Genomic DNA, 19,311 nt, shown 5'->3' on the forward strand with positions numbered 1-19,311 from the left:
AGTTGGGCCTTAATCGGGTTGTGGACATGTTAACGTTAAACGGGCTTTAATCGGTTTTTAAATGGGTCCTCTTTAAAATGTGCTCTTATATTCCAGCCCACTCATGCAAGTCCAAAAAAATGACAATAAATCAATAAATAATACCAAATATAACCATTATTTAAACTGTGAACATGTCTTTACTCTTTAATTTGGGGGGTAAAATAGGTATTCTACAATCATTAAAGGGTCGGGCCAGGCCGGTGCACAATAGGTTGATCTCGGTCGAGTGTTATTCAGTCAGTCTCGGTAGGGCACCGATGGTCCAAGTAGCAGGACTGAGACCGACTGTTTGTAAATGGGCCGGGCTAATCTATAAACGATCAGTCCCCATCGATTTAGTCGGGTCGGGCCATGAGTTGACACCCCTATCCATAACTATGTGGGTCCAACGCCCGACTCCCAACTCGCAATGATCCAAACCCATGAGATTTCCATTTTCCCCACATAGTTTCCGCAAAACAAACGGGGCTAAAGAAAAGTGACTTTCTGTTTTCTTTTCTCCTTGGGTTTTTTTTTTTGGGTAGAATCCCCTTAGGTTTAATAGTATTTTTCCCGTCCTCCCTACTCCCTCCACAACATTTTTTGGTTTTATTTGTTTGGGCGGGAAGTGAAAGCAGGGAAGGAACTGTATAAAATATGATATTCTCTCTCTCTCTCTCTCTGTATATAGAGGAAACCATGAGGTCTGAGTAAATCCTAAAGCTTCCATGGCTCCAAGGAAGAAATTTGGTTCATCTTCATCATCAAAGAAATCAAACCAGAACAACCGGCAATCCCAACCTTCCAAGTTCGGAATCGAACATTTCTTCGAGCGCCACACTCAAAATGCTGCTCAATCAGCCTCTCAAAATGCCCAAATTCCCAAATCCTCACAAACATCCGATCCCAAAAACCCTTCTCAGAGTACACCTCCCGCGAATCTCCCCACAATCCCTGCCGCGACCGTTATTGCATTCGGAAATCAAGAAAATGCAAGAGAGGACTCGCCTCCAGATGTCTCCAAGTCAGTTCCCCTCAAACGCTTCAAATTCTCACCTGGCATGGTTAGTTGTTCTTTTCCCCAGCTTTCTTTAGAATTTGATCTGTTTTGGCATTTGGGATTTATAGTTTGTTTTTTGGTTCTGTTGTAATTAGTTGATAAAGCAAAGTCAGGATGATGGAGGTGATGAGATCACGTGGAAGATCTCTCCAGTGAACGAGCGGCTTCAAGCTGTCTCCAAGCATTTGCCTGAGATGATGAGAGCATTGGCTGATGCTTCAAAGCTGAATGCTTTGAATTTTCACAAATGCTCACAGAAACAGGTAGGATTTACTTACATTATCTTTTGTGTATGGTTAATTTTTTATTGCAGTAGTGGTAAACAGTTGATTACATTGGTGGTGGTGGTGGTACAGAGTCCTCCTGGTTCAGTGGGAAAGCTTGAGACTTGGCTTTCTTCACCCCCACCTAAAGCTCCTGAAAGATCCGTGATAGTCTCAAAAAAGCTTTGTCCAAAAGGGGTTGAGCAAGAACAGGCAGTGGAGTTCCAGGGTAGCTGCTTAAACTCCAGTGATTGGAATAACACTGGTGCAGTTAAATGTCAGAGTCCGTTCAGTCCTTTCCGAACCCCTCCTTCAATGTCATTCTGCCCCGATGATGTAAATGAAGTTCTTTTCAATCACTATGATTGCCAAATTGCCAAGATGGATAGTTCTCTAAATCATTTTTATTTGAATTGAAATGCAGACTGTTAATGATAGCATGTGTAAAGAAACATGCGATCAGCCGGGTTTGTGGCAACACAGAAAGGTTCCTAAATGCAGCTTCAAGCTTTTTCTGTCTTGTTTCTGTGTGTTTATTTTGATATTTTAAATGCCACTGTTATTTTTCTTTTTCTTTTGGCATTACTCCTTATTGACAATGTGCAAGTCAACATATTGTATCATAAATTTTTTTCTGGCATCTCATCTATTTACCATTCTGTTTTCTCATATTGTAGGCATTGCTTGAACTCTTAGACCAAGTGGAAGATGTCATTTCTGTTGAAGAATCAGTAACTAATGACCTGGAGGCAAATTTATCATTAAGTCAAGAAAACAGAAGTAATGAGATTTCTGTGGAAGTTGATACTGCACCGAAAACACTGGCTAAGTGTACACCACAGAGGTTCAACAGGAGATCCTCTGAACATAATTTTCTTGTATTGGAGGTTTGCCTTCTGTTCTCTGTTTTCTTATTTTTTTTTAAGGGTGATCGATCTTCCAAGAGATTGATGTTATTTCTTCATCTCACTACTGTAGGTTTATGAGAAGCATAAAACTGGTGACTCATCCGGTGCTCTGTCTCCTTTTAAGGTTCTTCTTGGACTGCAATCCTGAAATCATTTCTGTTTTCTTTTTAGACTACCCATGATGTATTAAATCTATCTAGTGTGTGTGTGTGTGTGTGTGTGTGTGTGTGTTTTAATTAGGTCATTCGTCTATTGAATGAGCAACGTGGGGAGGAGCAGGCTTTGCATTTGTGTGATGAGTGGTAAGCGCTTGCTTTTCTCTGGTTATTCCTCTTGAACTTAACTTGTCACAAGTTGGTGTTGTCATTATCATTTTTTTTATCATTTTTTATTTTTTGTATTAAGGCAAATTTTTTGCTAATTGGTATGACAATATGTTTTGGTTTTTCGATTATGGTGTCTAACCACCCTCCTCCTCTTGGAAAAAGAAAAAAGAAGTAAAGTATTCTGACCTGATACCTCATTTACTGCTGAAAAGAAAATTTCAATTAATTACATTATTGAGTAATGTCGTAGTTATATGGTTATTTGCTTTACAACTGGATAAAATTTTATCGAGTGACCAATTCAACTTCACCTTTTTCATCTTACCATTGTACATTTTGATAAAAAGTTGTATGATAAAGGGTGAGGATGTAAATAAGTGAGAACCTTAATTTCCAAATATTTCCATGTTGGACATTGCTTTGTCTCAGATATTGATGCCATGAATTTTTTTGCCCATAACCCTATATAATTTTGATGGAAGGTGTCCATCAAACACTATGCACAGCAGCTGTTCTGTGCATGTTACCATGGCTTACAGCTTCACACCTCACAAAACCTACTTATAACTGGCCAGTTAAAAGACTAATGAAAGCCTGCTGATTTCACAGATAAAACTATCAATTGACCTGTCCCTTATTGTAGAGTCCGGCATTAATAATACATCCAGGCTAGTTGAGATGGTGATAGTCCATTGTAAATGTTTCTTCTTCTTGAACTTAAAGTAGTTGATACTTCCTATTTTTTCCCCCTTGAACCTAAATACAATGGGATCTTAAATATTTGTACCCAGTATGACTATTTACCCTGATTGATTGTTTTATTGTGCAAACGGTTTGGTCCTCTGAATTTCATTTTTAATCAGTGTTCCTTAATTTTTAGGTTTAACAGCATCATTGGACCTGGTGATACCATACATGTGATTGGAGAATTTGATAAGCAAGGAAAATGTGTTGTGGACCATGACAATAATCTTGTTATTGTTCTTCCGGATATAGTGGTATCTGGAACTCGGGTAATTATTATCTCTTGCTTTGAATACCTTAGCATTAAGTTCATAAATGCAGTAAGTACTTTCTAAGGTGCTTTAAGGCCTAAATGTTGTCTGTCCTTTCCCGTGATGGATGCTAACAAAATCAAAGCTATAGGTTGCTGCTAGTTTCAGCTGCCCCAGGAGAACTGTGTTGGATGAGAGGCTAAAGTGTAGTGAGCATTCTACTCCAGCATTGATTGGTACCTTGCTTCATCAGATTTTTCAGGTTTTATTATCTCAAGAATCCTAATATTTCTCAAAATAAAAGAATATAGTTGCTGCAAACCAAAATTGGTCCTACATGCATTTCATGTATAAATTCTTCCTCTTGTAGGCTGGACTTCTTAAGGAGCTTCCTACGAAAGATTTTTTGGAGGAATATGCAAGAATAGTGCTCCAGAAAAATGTTGAGAGCTTGTATGCATGTGGAGGTGGATATCTGTAAAGGATAATTTAAGATCTCATTTCCCCCTTTTTGTTCTAGTTGTTAATAGGATTATCGTTATATTGCACAAGTGAAACCACCCTGTGAAGTGTGTATTCAATAGTTTATCCTTGCTCTATTCCTATTGAGTGTTCTACTTTTGTTATTCTTTGGATGAAATAGTATTAAAACATCCCCAGATTTCCCCCCCTAATGGTCTTAAATTTCCGATGTGAATTGTGCAGTAAAGGAGAAGGATATGCTAATGAAACTGATTGAGGCAATTCCAAGAATATTAAATTGGCTCATATCCTTTAGGCATTCACAGGTACTGCACTAGTGTTTAGCAGAGCTTGTTAATTTTTCTTCATGACATAATATGAATTAATATAGTCCAGCTGTTGCTTTGATTTGAAGACATCATTTTTTGCAAATAGCCAAGTCTAAAAAGAGTATTAACCATCTGGCCTCCTTTATGCTATGAACACTTCTCCCTTCCTCCTCCCTCCTTAACCCCTGCTGCCTACTTTCTTCTTATTCCTCGTGCTAATGGTTTTGTTAAGATCATTGACAGAAAACAGAACTTCCTGCTGTTGCTTTTGGATCCAATGGTGGAGAAGAAAAGGTCACCATAAGTGAGGTAAGGTGTTCATTTTGTCTTGTTCAGGTGCAAAGGCAAAGTTTGAGATTTAATTTTGTGCATCTTCGTTTCCACTTGATGTACCCATTTTGTTTTTAAAAAAAATTGTTTATTTGCATCTTTGTTCATAAACAGGGTAGATGTGATTGGTTTACTTGAGTGCATTATGCATTCAAGCACAGATTTGGTTTGCTCCAAAATTTTTGATTTGCATAAGAAATATATCAGTAACATTCCATAATTAGGAAAAGCCTCCTGAACTTACCCACACTTAAAGTTAGATTACCAATTTCTCCATGCTCTCCTAAAAAACCCCCCTCTTTAGATTATATATGTATGTTATTAATATTAGGTTATAGGAAGAAATTCAATTATTCCAACTGTTCATTTGCTTATATGCAGACTGCATGTGTCAGGCTTTTGAGAGGTTTATTTCAAAATGTAGATAATAGATATTGAAGAGATGGCATGGGCCCCAAGATATGGTTTGAAAGGAATGATTGATGCTTCTGTTCGAGTTAAAATAGATTCGGAGACCAGTGGAGCTGAGGAGAAAATAATGCCTTTGGAGTTTAAAACTGGTAAAGGAACCACTGGCCAGGTAACTTTACGTCCACAACAAAACATGTTGAAAATGACAAAAAGGACAAGATTTGCATGATATCTTGTTTTCAGTCATTAATGCAATTTCCACTTTTCCTTTGCATGATATTGCTGTAACTCATTTTTTTTTATCACTTATACAGTCTGCTATGGAACATTCTGCCCAAGTGATCCTATACACTCTCCTAATGTCTGAAAGGCATGTCTAATTAAACCTTTGTTCCCTCAATTTGTGTGTTGTGTCTTATTTTGAGAATATACAATGAAGGTGAATTTTGGTTGTTTTCTTTCTACTTGCCCCTTCTTTTTTCAGATACTTGAAACATATTGATTCTGGCCTTCTTTATTATCTCCATACAGATCAGACACAGGTAAGTTTCATAGTTCCATTACAATTATTATATATATTCTTCATGTATGTGAATGTAACATTGAACAGTATTTCCATGTTATTTGGTCTAGGGAGTTTTAGTTCGAAGATCTGACTTGGTAGGGCTAATCATGCGCCGTAATGAACTTGCAAAAGATATCCTAAAGGCATCAACAACACAGCAATTGCCTCCAATGTTACAGGTTGGCATTGCTGAGCTACTGATCTTCTATTTTATACATATCAATTAGCAGGCTTGCTATTTAATTTTATGTTGCATCTTCAATTGTAGAATCCAAATATGTGCAAGGGTTGTCGCCACCTTAATGTTTGTACCATTTATCATAAGGTAAAACTTTATCGTTCTCAACAATTAGGCTCAACTGTAATGTAACAAATATTTTTATTGAATATTTGGTCCTTGAACTAATTCTCCCTACCATGATCAGGCAAATGGTGGCAACACAGAGAGCAGTGGATTGGGTGATATCTTTGACACACACGTCAAACACTTAAGTGGTACTCAGTTGGGTTTCCTTAAAAAATGGGATCGATTGATTGACTTAGAAGCCAAAGAGATGCAGGTCACTTTCTTTTAGAATACTAATTACCCAATTAACCATCACTTAATTCTTTTCTATCCTATCATTATACTTTGACTACTTCAGGCTGCAAATAGAAAGATCTGGCGTTCACTTGGTCTCAGGAGTGAACACTCCAGTGGCCTATCTTCTGTTATTCTTGATGCTTCAGACAAGCTCTTCCCCACTAATTGTCCCAAAGATGGCCGATATCTCTACCGGTTTGTACGTCAAGATTTGCCTAATTGTGAACGAGAAACAGATAATGGGGAGACTCTAAATGCTGTCCCTTCTCCAATTGGCAATCTGGATTGCACACTCAGAAGTGGGGACCATGTGGTATAAACCCTTGTCTGTCTCTCTCTCTCTCTCTCTTTTTTTTTTTTTTTTTTTTTTTTTTTTTTTTATAATTTAGACCTATCACATGGATGGACTAGGTAGGTCCATGTGACAGAGGACACGACATTATTTCACTGGCCAAATTTGATCCTTAAAGAGCAAGGGAAGTGGTTAAAAAGTGAGTTCAGACTGCAGTGGGGCAAAATATTATAAAAGTAGCAGCTTAGACGACAAAATTCAAATTTTTAAAATTTTCTAAACTTCACACTGATTTTTTTTTTCTTTGAGTCATTTCCCTCGCTCATTTAAGATTGAAACTTGATAAACTACTTAATCACATGAATCAACTTGTGTCTATCTGTTTTTTTTTTTTCTGTGATTGGTGTTTGCTCTTTATTCTTTGTGATTGCATCTGACATGAACTTGTGAGGTACTGTTCCATATGGTATTGGAAATCCCTGTTAAGCTGTTATGTGTGATATTCTGTTCAAGATGCATATTACTTGTCATGTAGCAGCACTGCGATGGATCGACCCAAACCCGTTCAAGATCCCGGACCAAGAACCGGATCCAAGTTTGGTAGTTGATCAGTAGTATATTTAGAATATTTATTTTATTTGGCAAAGATATGTAATCTTTTATTTTGGGTTATTTTGGGGTAGCTATTAGGCAAGTAGAAATTTCCAATTTAGTTTTGTGTTTTTATTTTATTAGACTCTAATATAGGAAGCAATTAGGAGTTTCTATTTCAATCTTAAAGTTTTTATTTTGAATTAATATAAATTAGCATGTAACCCAAGAGATTGATGAATTATTGAAGAATGAATTAAGTTGTGAAACCCCAGCGTGGCTGCTCTCTCTCTCTCTCTCTCCCTCCCCCCCCTTTTCCTTCTTCTTTGAGATTCCCCCCCTCCTTCCCTGAGTGTGATTTCCTTTGGTTCTTCCTTCTCTCTTTTATTTCCTCCTTGTCCAGTGAGGCAACCCCCCCCCCCCCTTCTTCTTCTTCTTCCCTGGCTATTCTTCTTTCCCGTCTTCTTTTCCCTCCAAATTCTGGGCATTTGATCTTCACTCTGAGATTGTTTAAGCCTTAGAAATTCAGACCTGAATTTGTCCTCTGCTGTGAGTTACAAGACTGATTTCAGGACTGATCTCTACTCTACCGCCAGGTTCTGTTACAGGTTCTTCCCGTGCCCTTCCCGCCTGCAGATCCAAGTGTCTATATTGTGGGTTTGATAGAGCCTCTTCTTGAGAATTTCAGGCCAAACAGCGGCCGATTGAAAGAGTTCTCTCAAACTGAAGTCTTCCTCTTCCGCTGGAATCCCTAAGCAGCTGAGACGTCTTGAGGTTGAGGACAACCCACTTTGTCCTTTAATCCCATCTTTATATTTTGATTTCCAAACTACCCCCTCAAACCCCTTAACTCTTGTCCTTTAGTATTTCATCTTTTGTGGTAGTCCTCTTTTCATTCCAGATTAGCATCCCTCATTTACCCTTTTATTTACACCCTACCACTAAATATTTATCATTCCAAGATTACCCCCCTCCCCTTTCATACGTTACTCTCTTCTTCTAAAGTGGAATTCAAGAAATCTTAAGGGTATTTGTCTTTTGTGTAAAAGTTCTTTGTTTTACCTCCATATTAATGACCCTCTCTTTCCCCTCTTTATTACAGCCTGCCATTGAGTCTTGCCCCTTCCTAGTTTACCCCTAGCAAATAAATCTAAACCCTCCCATAACCTTTGTCCTTTTAATTACCAAATTACTACTGTTTATGGTCTTTGGCTCCTAAGCATTTAAGTGGGCCCACAGCCATCCTAGTTTGGAACTTTTGGGGCCCATTGGCCCCGCATTAACTTGTTTATTGACAGATCTGTTCTGTATGATTTTTTAAAATCCCTTTTCAGATGTGTGCTAAATATAGTATTTTGTCCACTCTCATCTGTCCTTGATTTCCCATGCTAATATGCTACTCTGTGTGTGTGTGTGTGTGTGTGTGTGTGTGTGTGTGTGTGTATGTATATATATATATATTTATATATGTACTTGTAATTGTAATTTCATGAGCTGCTGTATTTTATTTAGTTTTATTTCTTGCTTTGTGTGTTCTTATTCTTTTCGTGCCTAGATATTCAGCACAGAATCTAGCCGTGTAGCAGTTGCCAATGGAGTTATAACGGACATCAGTCGCTTCCATGTTTCAGTAAGAACTATATCCTCCATGTTTTGCTCTTTTGTTTTCTTTTTGTTTATTTTGTGTACCATTTTGATAACTTTTAATACTTGTCACTGCTCTATATTGTTGCAAGCCATAATAAGCAGAAAATATTTGTAATTAATGCTTCATCATTACTATGTCATATTCTGTTAGTAAACATTCTAAAATGTCATGTAATTTTTTTCTTTACAAAAATTCTCAAAGGTGTCCTTTCCTAGACGCTTACGGCTTCCTGGGAGCAAATCTTCTTCAGAGGTGGGAGATCTCCTTCAGGAGGTGTGGCGGATTGACAAGGATGAATTTACTACCTCGTTTGCAATTATGAGGTATTTCCTTCTTGCAGCCTTCAGTGTTCTGAGAAAACTATTGCAGCTAGGATGCTTCACTGTGGGAGAGGGGGAAAAATTGGATACTAACTTTCTGTCTCATTCTTGCTTGTGTTGATGAAGATTCAACCTTATACAACTGTTTGTTCAAAGTGCCGAAGCTTCTCGTCTTAGAAACATGATTGTTGATATTGAGGTGAATATCTTACTACGAGGCAAATTTCCTCAATGCTCTGTTTGGTGTCCCTAAAAGTCACTACTACCTTTGATTTCTTCCATTTGATTTCTTCCAGGCACCCAGGTTTGACAGTGCAGGTATATTCAGCCAAGATCCCGCAATATCTTATGTCCGCTCAGAGAAGAGTCTAAACAAGGACCAGCGCAGAGCTATCCAAAAGGTAGCTCTTCATGCAGTGTTTTTAATGTAGACTAGGATAGGAAGAACCAACCAAGTCTCAACTGCAGGATTTTTTTTAATCAAAGAACAACCTCAACAGGGTAGGACAAAAGCAAAACAATTCAGACAAATAAAAAACTTCAGATCTGTAACAGTGATATGTTGACCTCAATAAGGCAGTGCTGCTGATCAGGTCAGTGTAATAGATGACAGGGAGTTACAAGGGCTTCAACTAGGTTCAGTTCATCATAGAAACATGAACCAAAGTTCAAGAGAACAGTAGAAAGTACACCAGACCAGTCGACCACAGTTCTGGACACTTCAGTGCACTAGAAGACAAAAACCGGAAGATTTGGGATAACTTCAATATGGCTGGTCAAGACCAAACCAAAGCAGGATCGAGTCTCCCTAGTGTAGAGAAGGAGGTTCGAGTTATAGAAATAAGAAGTACCAAGGTTAGAGATGAGGGAAGAAGATGGAAGAGAGGAAGGAAGAAGAAGGAGAGAAGATGAGAGAAAGAGAAGATACGGTGGGAGAAAAATTGTGAATGAGCACTTGCTCATCTCACCCATATTAGATTCAAATATTAGTTTAGGGAATTACATATTCCTCCCTCAGGGAGGTGAAAGAGAAATAAGAGAAATTACATATAAGGACTACTTTACATAATATAGTTCCTAATGTACCCCTAATACACATAGGCACCATTTGACAACGTTTTGTTTCTGCCGTTTTTTGCGTTTTCTTGTTCCTAGAGACGGAGAAACAACCTAAAAAGCATTTGATAAAGTTATTCCGTTTCACCTGTTTCTAGAAACATAAATCAAAATTTATGGCTATTTACAATTCTAGAAACAACTTTGACAAAAAGGCTGTTGTGCCTGATAAATCTCTCAACTATTTAAACCTAAAAAGAGGCAACCGAACGCTCTCTCCCTTTTGGGCATCCGATGATACTATTGGGGTTTTTAGTGGCATTATGTCTACAAAAAATGTTTCGAGAAACAGGTTTATCAAACACCAAAAAATCCGTTTTTGTTTTCGAAAACTTGAAAAAACGTTTCTGCTGTTTCTAGACACAGGAACAACAGAAACGTTATCAAATGATGCTATATTCTAACACTCCCCCTCAAGATGGAGAATAAATGTCATGCGTTCCCAGCTTGCATAAAAGGGTACTGAACTGGTGAGGAATGAGACCTTTGGTGAAGATATTTGCCAATTGATCATCTGTTCTCACAAAGGGTGTGCAAATATTACCGGAATCAATCTTCTCCTTGATGAAATGGGGGTCTACTTCAATGTGCTTTGTTCTATCACGTTGTACTGGGTTGTGAGCAATGCTTGTTGCTGCTTTGTTGTCACAGTAGTCTCATAGGTCTTTCAGTGTCATCCCAACTTGAGAACCAACCGACGCAGCTAAGTGAGCTCATAAACAGCATGAGCCATTGCTTTCTACTCAGCCTCTGCACTGGATCTAGCTACAACCGCTTGTTTCTTACTTCTTCATGTAACCAAGTTACCACCCACAAATGTGCAATAACCAGATGTAGATCTCCTATCAGAAATGGATCCAGCCAAATGAGCATCGGAATAGCCTTCAATCCTCAAGTGATTGTTCCTGGCATACAAAAGTCCTTTTCCTGGAGAGGACTTCTAGTATCTGAGGATACGCTACACAACATCCAAGTGCCCACTCTTGGGTGCATGCATAAACTAGTTCACAACTCCCACTGCATAAGAAATGTCTGGGCGAGTCAGAGATAGATAAATCAGCTTGCCCATTAGCCTTTGGTATTTCCCTGCATCAACAAGGGACTGGCCACAATCCTTTCCTAGTTTATCATTCTGCTCAATAGGAGAACTTGCTGTTTTACATCCCAACATTCTTGTTTCCTTTAACAGATGTAGAACAAATTTTCTCTGGTATACATTGATTCCCTTCTTAGATCTTGACACTTCAATACCCAAAAAATATTTATAGTGTCTTAGATCTTTGATCTCAAACTATTTAGCCAAATAAGCTTTTAGCCTAGTTATCTCCTCATCATCATCTCCAGTTACCACAATATCATCAACATACATAATCAGTGCTGTGATGGTGCCATTACCTCTTCCGATAAATAATGTGTGGTCTGCTTGACTATGGGAGTATCCATTTTTTAGAATGGTCTATTTGAATGTCTCAAACCAAGCCTTTGGTGATTGCTTCAGACCGTAAAGTGCCTTCTTTAGGAGACACACCATTCCATAGGCTCCTATAAACTTGAAGCCAGGAGGGGACTGTATATACACTTCCTCCTCTAAATCTCCATGGAGGAAGGCATTCTTCACATCTAACTGATATAGGGGCCAATCTCTGTTTGCTGCCACAGATAAAAGAGCTCTTATAGAGTTATGTTTAGCCATAGGAGTGAAGGTCTCCTAATAGTCAATTCTATACACTTGACTATACCCTTTGGCCACCAATCTTGCCTTGTACCTCTCAATAGCATCATCTGATCGGTACTTGACCGTATAGATCCATCTGTATACCAAATAAAAGACTTCTACCAACTTCTAACAAATGACGATTTTTCCGCTCAGCTACCCAATTTTGTTGGGGTGTATCAACACAAGCAAGCTGGTGGATAATACCATTGTCAATAAAAAAGTCTTGTAAACCAACATACATGTACTCCCCCCTTTATCAGATCGGATAATTTTGATCCTGGTTTCAAACTGGGTATGGATCATATAATAGAAGTTTTTAAAGGCATCATAAACATCACTGTTATGCTTCATAAGAATGGTCCAAGTACAACGAGAAAAATCATCCACAAAAGAAACAAAATAGCAATGGCCAAACAAAGAGGTAGTGGGACAAGGTCCCCAAACATTAGTACGCACAATATGAAAAGGAATAATAGATCTATTACCATGGTAAAGATAAGATGAATGATAATGTTTAGCAAAAGTACATGGTTCACAATGAAATACACGAGTAGAAGAAAAAGATGTAAACAAAATAAGGTAACTGTTTCCTCATAACAATAAAAGATGGATGTCCCAAACGCTGATGCCACAGCATCACAGAGTTTACAGAGCTAGCATCACTACGGCCACATGCATAGGACTGTGATGTAGGCAAAAAAGGTAACTGCGGCTTAAGACGGTATAGGCCGCCCTCCTCACGTCCATTGCCAATAATCCTCTTAATGCCCAAATCCGGCAATGAGAAGGAAAAAATGTGATATAACAATTCAGGGTTTTAGTTAAAGTGCTCACAGACAATAGGTTCAAGGTAAGGTTAGGGACATGAAGAACAGAAGCAAGTGAAATGGAAGAGGTAATGGGAATACTGCCTTTACCAGAGATAGAGGAGAAAGTACCATCACCTACTCAGACCTTATCCTTACAAGAGCAAATGGAGTAGGAGTCATAATAATAGGAGGTATTGGTCATGTGGTCAGTGGCACCAGAGTCGATGACCCATGATGGGGTTGTGGAAGGTGCAGAGGTGGTGACATGCATAGCAGAAGCTGAGGCGTCCTGTGAGGTAGACAGGCTATCAAGCTGAGAGATAAATTGGCGAAGCACTGTAATATCATCCCTAGAGAAGGAGCTGATATCTGTCTGTGCGGGGCCTTTAGTATCAGGCTTTGTCATGGTAGCTTGGGTTGTAGCCCCTCCTCTACAACCACCACATGTGCCAGTAGCTCCACCACATGTATTAGGACGACCATGAAGGACCCAACACCTCTTTCGAGTGTGGCCAGGTTTACCACAATGATCACACTGTCGTCTATCCTTGTCATCTCCATAGGAGGGCCCTTGACCTCGGTTGTCACCACACTAGTCCTCTGTGAGTAGTGGAGGAAAGAGCAGAGTGCTCAAGTGAAGGTGTAGAATCCATAGCACCTCTCCTGGTTTCCTCACTCAGAAGGTAGCTACACACCTCATCAAGTGTATGTAGGGGTGAACGACCCAAAATCTGTATCTAGATCTGCTTATATTCTGAATTCAGCCCACCTAGAAGTATCAGAACATGCTCTTTTTCAGGAGATCTATAGACCTTGGCTTCATCATCATGATTGGTCAAATAAAGGTCTCGGTAATGGTCATACTCCTCCCAGAGTCTTATAACAATGTCATAGTAGTCAGAAATGGACTTAGTCCCCTGCTTCATAGAGAGTGCCTGCTGATGAAGCTGGTAGACCTTCATAGAGTCACCTACCCTATCATAGGTCCTAGAGACACTATCCCAAATATCCTTGATAGTTTTCTTCCATATAAATTTCCTACCTATCTCTGGTTTCATGGAGAAAAGTAGCCAAGTCATGACAGTGGAGTTTGTAATTTCCTATTTCTGGTATCCGAGGTTTGTGATAGTAGGAGCCTTGATAGCCCCAGTAATATATCCTAGCTATACTATCCAACTTCACAAGAGAAATCTGGGTGTTAGGATTGTCAAAGACAATCGAATTGGGGTTGGTACTACTCGACCCACCCGATGTAGCTTTCAAAGGTTCCGTGAGATCAGACATAATGTAAGGATGCCCCTAAACAACACTCCAAGGGGGAATCCAAAGCAAGGGAAAACACCAGCCCTAAAAAAGCCTTCTTCTTGGAACTAAAAAAAAATAAAAGCGAGCTAGTAAACCATAGAGACTTGAGGCAAAACCAATAAAAACCACTTCAATTATAGAGCTTTATCCAACAACCACATACAAGCATCATAGGAGAGAGAACATCTAGCAAACACAACCAAAACACAATCTACCATCTATTTCAGACCATATAACCTGAAAAACAGTACGTGGCGATACCTGGCAGCAAATAGAAAATGGAGTAGAACTCTAACAACACACAAAATCAGGGAGTGAGGCTTGGGGAGTCAAATATAGACCCTTGGGCGATTCTTTTGAGCTATTCCACTCTCCCAACCCAACATGGATGAGAGCAAAAAGAGATCGAACCAGGCAGGGGCAGTGATGCTGTGATGGGCTTCTCCTCTCTGTGTGAGCTCCAATTTGTGTTTGTAGCCTTCAAATCTCCCTCCAAGTGTCTTCAACTTGTTTTTATAACTCCATTAGGCTTTCTTGTATACTTTTTTACATAGTATAGTCTCTATGGACTCCTCTTTCTTGTAGGGTTCCAAGAGAGACTTAAAGAATGGAACAAGAAAAGATTAGTCAACTTTCAAACTTTTGTACAACTCTGATACCAAGTTAGAAATAAGAAGTACTAAGATTAGAGATGAGGGAAGAAGATGGAAGAGAGGAAGGAAGGAGAGAAGATACGATGGGAGCAAAATCTTGAATGAGCACTTGCTCATCTCACCCATATTAGATTCAAATATTAGTTTAGGAATTACACATTCCTCCCTTAGGGAGGTGAAAGAGAAATAAGGAAAATAAGAGAAATTACATATAAGGACAACTTAAATAAGTCAGTTCCTAATGTACCCCTAATACACATATTCTAACCGTTCGACCAAAATTATAGCCCCAACCGATGGTTGGAACTACTACATGGTACAGGAACCGATTGGAGTTTTAATATAACTTCTGGGCAGAATTTGGAGAATTAGTACCTGGTTTGTTAGTAATAAGGGAGCCTTGTAATTAACCATGAAAAAGAAGAAGAAGAATACTTGAAGAGACCTCTTGGACTTCACGTTGCAAAGAGTCACAGGATCGAACATCAGCCCACCACTTTGATGACACACAAAACAAACTCACAAGGGTGCAAAACAGCAGCATAGCTTTTTATTCATAGAAATAGTGGGCATTGTGGGAGCCCTTCTCTATTTATAATTGTTGAATGGATAATGACTTGTGTCTAATATGACACCAGCCCTCTTTATTTATAACAATGGAGAGAGGGCTCTAGAGAATTACAAAGACTATTTAGGGCCCATTTGGTAACTAACACTAAAACCCATAAAACCCATTATTACAATACTCTCCCTCAAGTTGGTGCATAGATATCACATATGCCCAACTTGTAGATAATATGATGAAACATCTTACTACTAAGACCTTTAGTAAATACATTAGCCAGTTGTTCATTACTAGGAACAAAAGGCACAGTGATAAGGCCCATATCCTGCTTCTCTTTGATGAAGTGTCAATCGATCTCCACATGCTTGGTTCGATCATGTTGGACAGGGTTGTGAGCAATGCTAATGGCAGATTTGTTGTCACAAAAGAGCTTCATAGGAAGGGTAGCAGGATTAGCCAAATCGGTGAGAAGACCATGAATCCATAGGAGCTCACAAATGCCATGTGCCATAGCATGGAACTCTGCTTAAGCATTTGAACGGGTAACCATGGCTTGCTTCTTGCTACACCATGTAACAAGGTTACCACCAATAAAGGTGCAATAACCGATAGTAGACCTGCGGTCATCAGGGGAACCTACCCAATCCGCATCTGTGAAGGCCTTTACCCTAAAGTGATCATGAGGAGAAAAATGGTGCTACGTCCTGGGGCAGATTTCAAGTACCAGAGAATACGTAGCATAACTTCCATGTGAGTCGAGTAGCGATCATGTATGTACTGACTAACCAGGCTGACGACAAATGCTATGTCAGGGCGTGTATGAGAGAGAAAGATTAACTGCCCCACTAATCTCTGATATCTCCCCTTATCTATCGGATCACCTTCCTTGCTACTCAGGTGACCATTAGCTTCCGTAGGAGTGTTTGCCGGCTTACACCCCAACATGCCTATCTCAGAGAGAAGATCAAGCACATACTTGCTGAGACAAGTAGATCCCAGGAGAAAACCTGGCAACTTCAATGCCGAGGAAGTAACGAAGTTATCCTAGGTCTTTGATCTTGAATTCCTCACTCAAGTATCTCTTGAGGCAAGAGATTTTTGCCCGATCATCACCAGTAAAAACTATATCATCTACATAGATTATTAAGATAGCAATCTTCCCACCAGATCTCTTGATAAACAGAGTGTGGTCGGCATTGCTTTGAGAGTAACCTGTAACGACTATAACCTTATGGAAACGTCCGAACCAAGCACGAGGGGATTGCTTCAGCCTATACAGAGCACGTTTCAGCTTGCATACCTTCCCTTGGGTTTTGGAGCAAGTGAACCCAGGAGGAATGTCCATGTACACTTCTTCCTTAAGTTCCCCATGAAGGAAGGCATTCTTCACATCTAATTGTTGGAGATCCCAATCTAAGTTGGCGGCACAAGCCAAGATAACACAAATTGTGTTCATCTTAGCAGCGGGAGCAAAAGACTCTTGATAGTCAATCCCATTAGTCTGTGTAAAGCTTTTGGCAACAAGTCTGGCCTTGTCCCAATCCACTGTACCATCAACCTTCTATTTTACTGTGAAGACCCATTTGCACCCAATTGTCTTCTTTTGTGGGGGAAGACACACCAGATCCCATGTGTCATTCTTCTTCAGAGCCTGCATCTCTTCAACTATAGCGCTTGCCATTGTGAGTCTGCACTTGCTTCCTGTTGGGTATGAGGAATGGACTTAGAGGAAAGAGAAGACACAAAACTATAGTAGGGAGGAGAGAGTGAGTTATAAGAAACAATTTTAGCAATAGGATGAAAAGTACAAGGCGTAATACCTTTACGAACAACAATAGGCAACTTAAGAGACTGATCAACAGAAGGAGAAGGAGAATTACCAGGGTCCAAGGGGACAAGATCAGGCTCGAGAGGAGACGACTGTCATGGTAGGGTAGATGCTGGATGTGTAGTGGTCTAAGTCTGCTTTCTGCGGCTACACACGTATCTTTGGTTGAGGCACAGTAGGAGAAGTAGGAGTGTCACTCTCCCCTTGAAACGGGATACTAGTAGGTATAACAATTTCAAGAGACGAGCACATCTTCCACAATGGAAGGAGACTCCTCTTGAAGAGGTGTCACAGTGTAGTAGGACGTAGATTCATGGAAGACAACATCTATAGTCACAAACCAACGCCGAGTAGGAGGTTGAAAACACAGATAGCCATTCTGAGTAGGAGCATACCTTAGAAAAATGCATCAGAGACCACGAGGATCAAACTTTCTATGAGGATGATGATCGCGAGCATAGCAAACACTACCAAATACTTTAGGAGGAACAGGAAAAGCAGTGGAACCTTGGAGAAGATCCGGAGGGGAGAGGAAGGCATGGACCCAAGAAGACATTCGGTTGATAAGAAATGTAACAATGAGAATTGCGTCGCTCCAGTACTGGGGAGGAACATGCATCTCAAACATAAGAAAGCGTGCTACCTCACAAAGGTGGTGATTCTTCCTCTCAGCAACCCCATTTTGTGCCGGAGTATCCACACTAGTCTAATGAATCATCTCATGATCGAAAAGGTAAGCTTGAAAGGACCTTTCAAAGTATTCCAGGCTATTGTTGCTTCGAAGGATCTTAATGGTGGCACCGAACTGAGTCTAAACTATGAGGTGAAACTGCTGAAAGCAATAGGTCTCTTCCTTGGTTCGGATCATATAAACCCAAGTAGTCCGAGAATGATAATCAATAAAAGAGACAAACCATCAATAATCATTGACAGACACATAGCGGGATGGACCCTAATTATCAGAATGTATCAATGAAAAAGGAGTGGCACTTTTATTTCCAGAAATAGAATAAGTGATTCGAGTTTGTTTGGCCAAAACATATGCCTCCCAAAAAAATTGACTCGAATTACAATTTTTAAAGGAAGGAAAAACTCTAGCTAAAGTTCCCAAAGGGGGATATCCCAACCGACGAAGCCACTGCAGTAACTCAGAGATGGGAGGTGACGTAGAAGATGTCTGAAGAGCCTGACCAGAGACCAACGCCGAGTCGTCATCAAGCAGATACAGACCACTACGTACCCTACCAGAGCTAATCGTTGCCCTTATCACCAGATCCTGAAATACACAATGAGATGGGAAAGAGTTGTCTTTACAATTAAGACTGGAAGTAAGACTACTAATGGACAAAAGGTTAGTGGGAAAAAAAGGAACATGCAATACAGTAGAAAGGGATAAAGAGTAGGTACAACCAATCGAGGCCTTCCCCAGAATAGTGGAATAAGTCCCATTAGCCAATTTGACCTTACCATTACCAGGACAAGTAGTGTACTATGAAAAAAAGACAAATGGCCTATCATATGATCAGAAGCCCCAGAGTCTATAATCCAAGGGGTAGAAGGGACAAACATAGTATGGCCGCAAAAGGAGATCCTTGACCCAGAAAGGGTGGAATGAGTCGAACTCGCAGTGGCAGGTGCAGAAGAGTCCAGACGTGTCAAGAGGTGCTGGAGGCCAGTAAGCTCATCAAATGATAGCGAGGCTACTGGGGAGCTAAGAGCAGAGTTAGAGTCAGGGCTCTCAGTATGGTTGGCCTGCCCAGAAGTACAAGCACGACCCTTCCCTCGCCCTTTTCCAGATGTATCAGCAGGACAACCATAAAGCTTCCAGTAGTGCTCCTTGGTGTGATGCTCCTTCCCATAGTAATCGCACTGCACTGGAGTCCTAGTAGAGGAGCCACCAGATTGTGGGGCTGCACTAAGGGACCGAGTGCCAGAAACAAGTGCAGATCTCTCAGTAAGAGTGGCAGCTTTCTGTGGAAGCATGTGGTACATCGACTGTTCTCAAGTTCGATCACAACATTGGCTTGATCCAAGGTAGGAAAGGGGTCATGACTCAAAACCTGGGACCGCAACTGATCAAACTCCACATTCAGACCTTCCAGAAAGTTAAAGACCCTGATTTTGTCCTCTTGCTTCTGAAACTTGGTTACATCTTCAACGGTGGAAGTATACTCCTTATAGAAATCCAACTTAGTCCATAATGACCGCAACTCA

At 40.0% G+C, this 19,311-nt stretch overlaps 1 protein-coding gene across 8 annotated transcripts in view; it reads left to right on the forward strand.

Moving 5' to 3' along the window:
- The first annotated feature begins 584 nt into the window (after window positions 1-584).
- The window catches only part of LOC122068119 (DNA replication ATP-dependent helicase/nuclease JHS1), a 90,029-nt gene continuing 71,302 nt past the window's right edge, over window positions 585-19,311 (forward strand). For 2 of the 8 annotated variants that reach the window (XR_006136983.1, XM_042631967.1), the window contains exons 1-23: window positions 585-1,085; window positions 1,177-1,344; window positions 1,438-1,680; window positions 1,769-1,831; window positions 2,022-2,231; window positions 2,323-2,376; window positions 2,493-2,554; window positions 3,459-3,591; window positions 3,725-3,835; window positions 3,944-4,040; window positions 4,279-4,361; window positions 4,608-4,673; window positions 5,119-5,274; window positions 5,420-5,475; window positions 5,590-5,647; window positions 5,739-5,849; window positions 5,939-5,995; window positions 6,096-6,230; window positions 6,315-6,566; window positions 8,692-8,766; window positions 8,986-9,107; window positions 9,231-9,303; window positions 9,401-9,505. Coding sequence is in view for 7 of the 8 variants with exons in the window: in XM_042631967.1 (XP_042487901.1) it covers window positions 750-1,085; window positions 1,177-1,344; window positions 1,438-1,680; window positions 1,769-1,831; window positions 2,022-2,231; window positions 2,323-2,376; window positions 2,493-2,554; window positions 3,459-3,591; window positions 3,725-3,835; window positions 3,944-4,040; window positions 4,279-4,361; window positions 4,608-4,673; window positions 5,119-5,274; window positions 5,420-5,475; window positions 5,590-5,647; window positions 5,739-5,849; window positions 5,939-5,995; window positions 6,096-6,230; window positions 6,315-6,566; window positions 8,692-8,766; window positions 8,986-9,107; window positions 9,231-9,303; window positions 9,401-9,505 (2,826 nt within the window). In the remaining variant the exon portion in view is untranslated. The remainder of the gene's footprint in view (window positions 1,086-1,176; window positions 1,345-1,437; window positions 1,681-1,768; window positions 1,832-2,021; window positions 2,232-2,322; window positions 2,377-2,492; window positions 2,555-3,458; window positions 3,592-3,724; window positions 3,836-3,943; window positions 4,041-4,278; window positions 4,362-4,607; window positions 4,674-5,118; window positions 5,275-5,419; window positions 5,476-5,589; window positions 5,648-5,738; window positions 5,850-5,938; window positions 5,996-6,095; window positions 6,231-6,314; window positions 6,567-8,691; window positions 8,767-8,985; window positions 9,108-9,230; window positions 9,304-9,400; window positions 9,506-19,311) is intronic. The other 6 variants (XM_042631962.1, XM_042631961.1, XM_042631964.1 and 3 more) reach the window with 6 other exon arrangements.

Source organism: Macadamia integrifolia, unplaced genomic scaffold, assembly GCF_013358625.1.
Source record: "Macadamia integrifolia cultivar HAES 741 unplaced genomic scaffold, SCU_Mint_v3 scaffold342, whole genome shotgun sequence".
In the NCBI taxonomy this organism is placed as follows: Eukaryota; Viridiplantae; Streptophyta; class Magnoliopsida; order Proteales; family Proteaceae; genus Macadamia; species Macadamia integrifolia.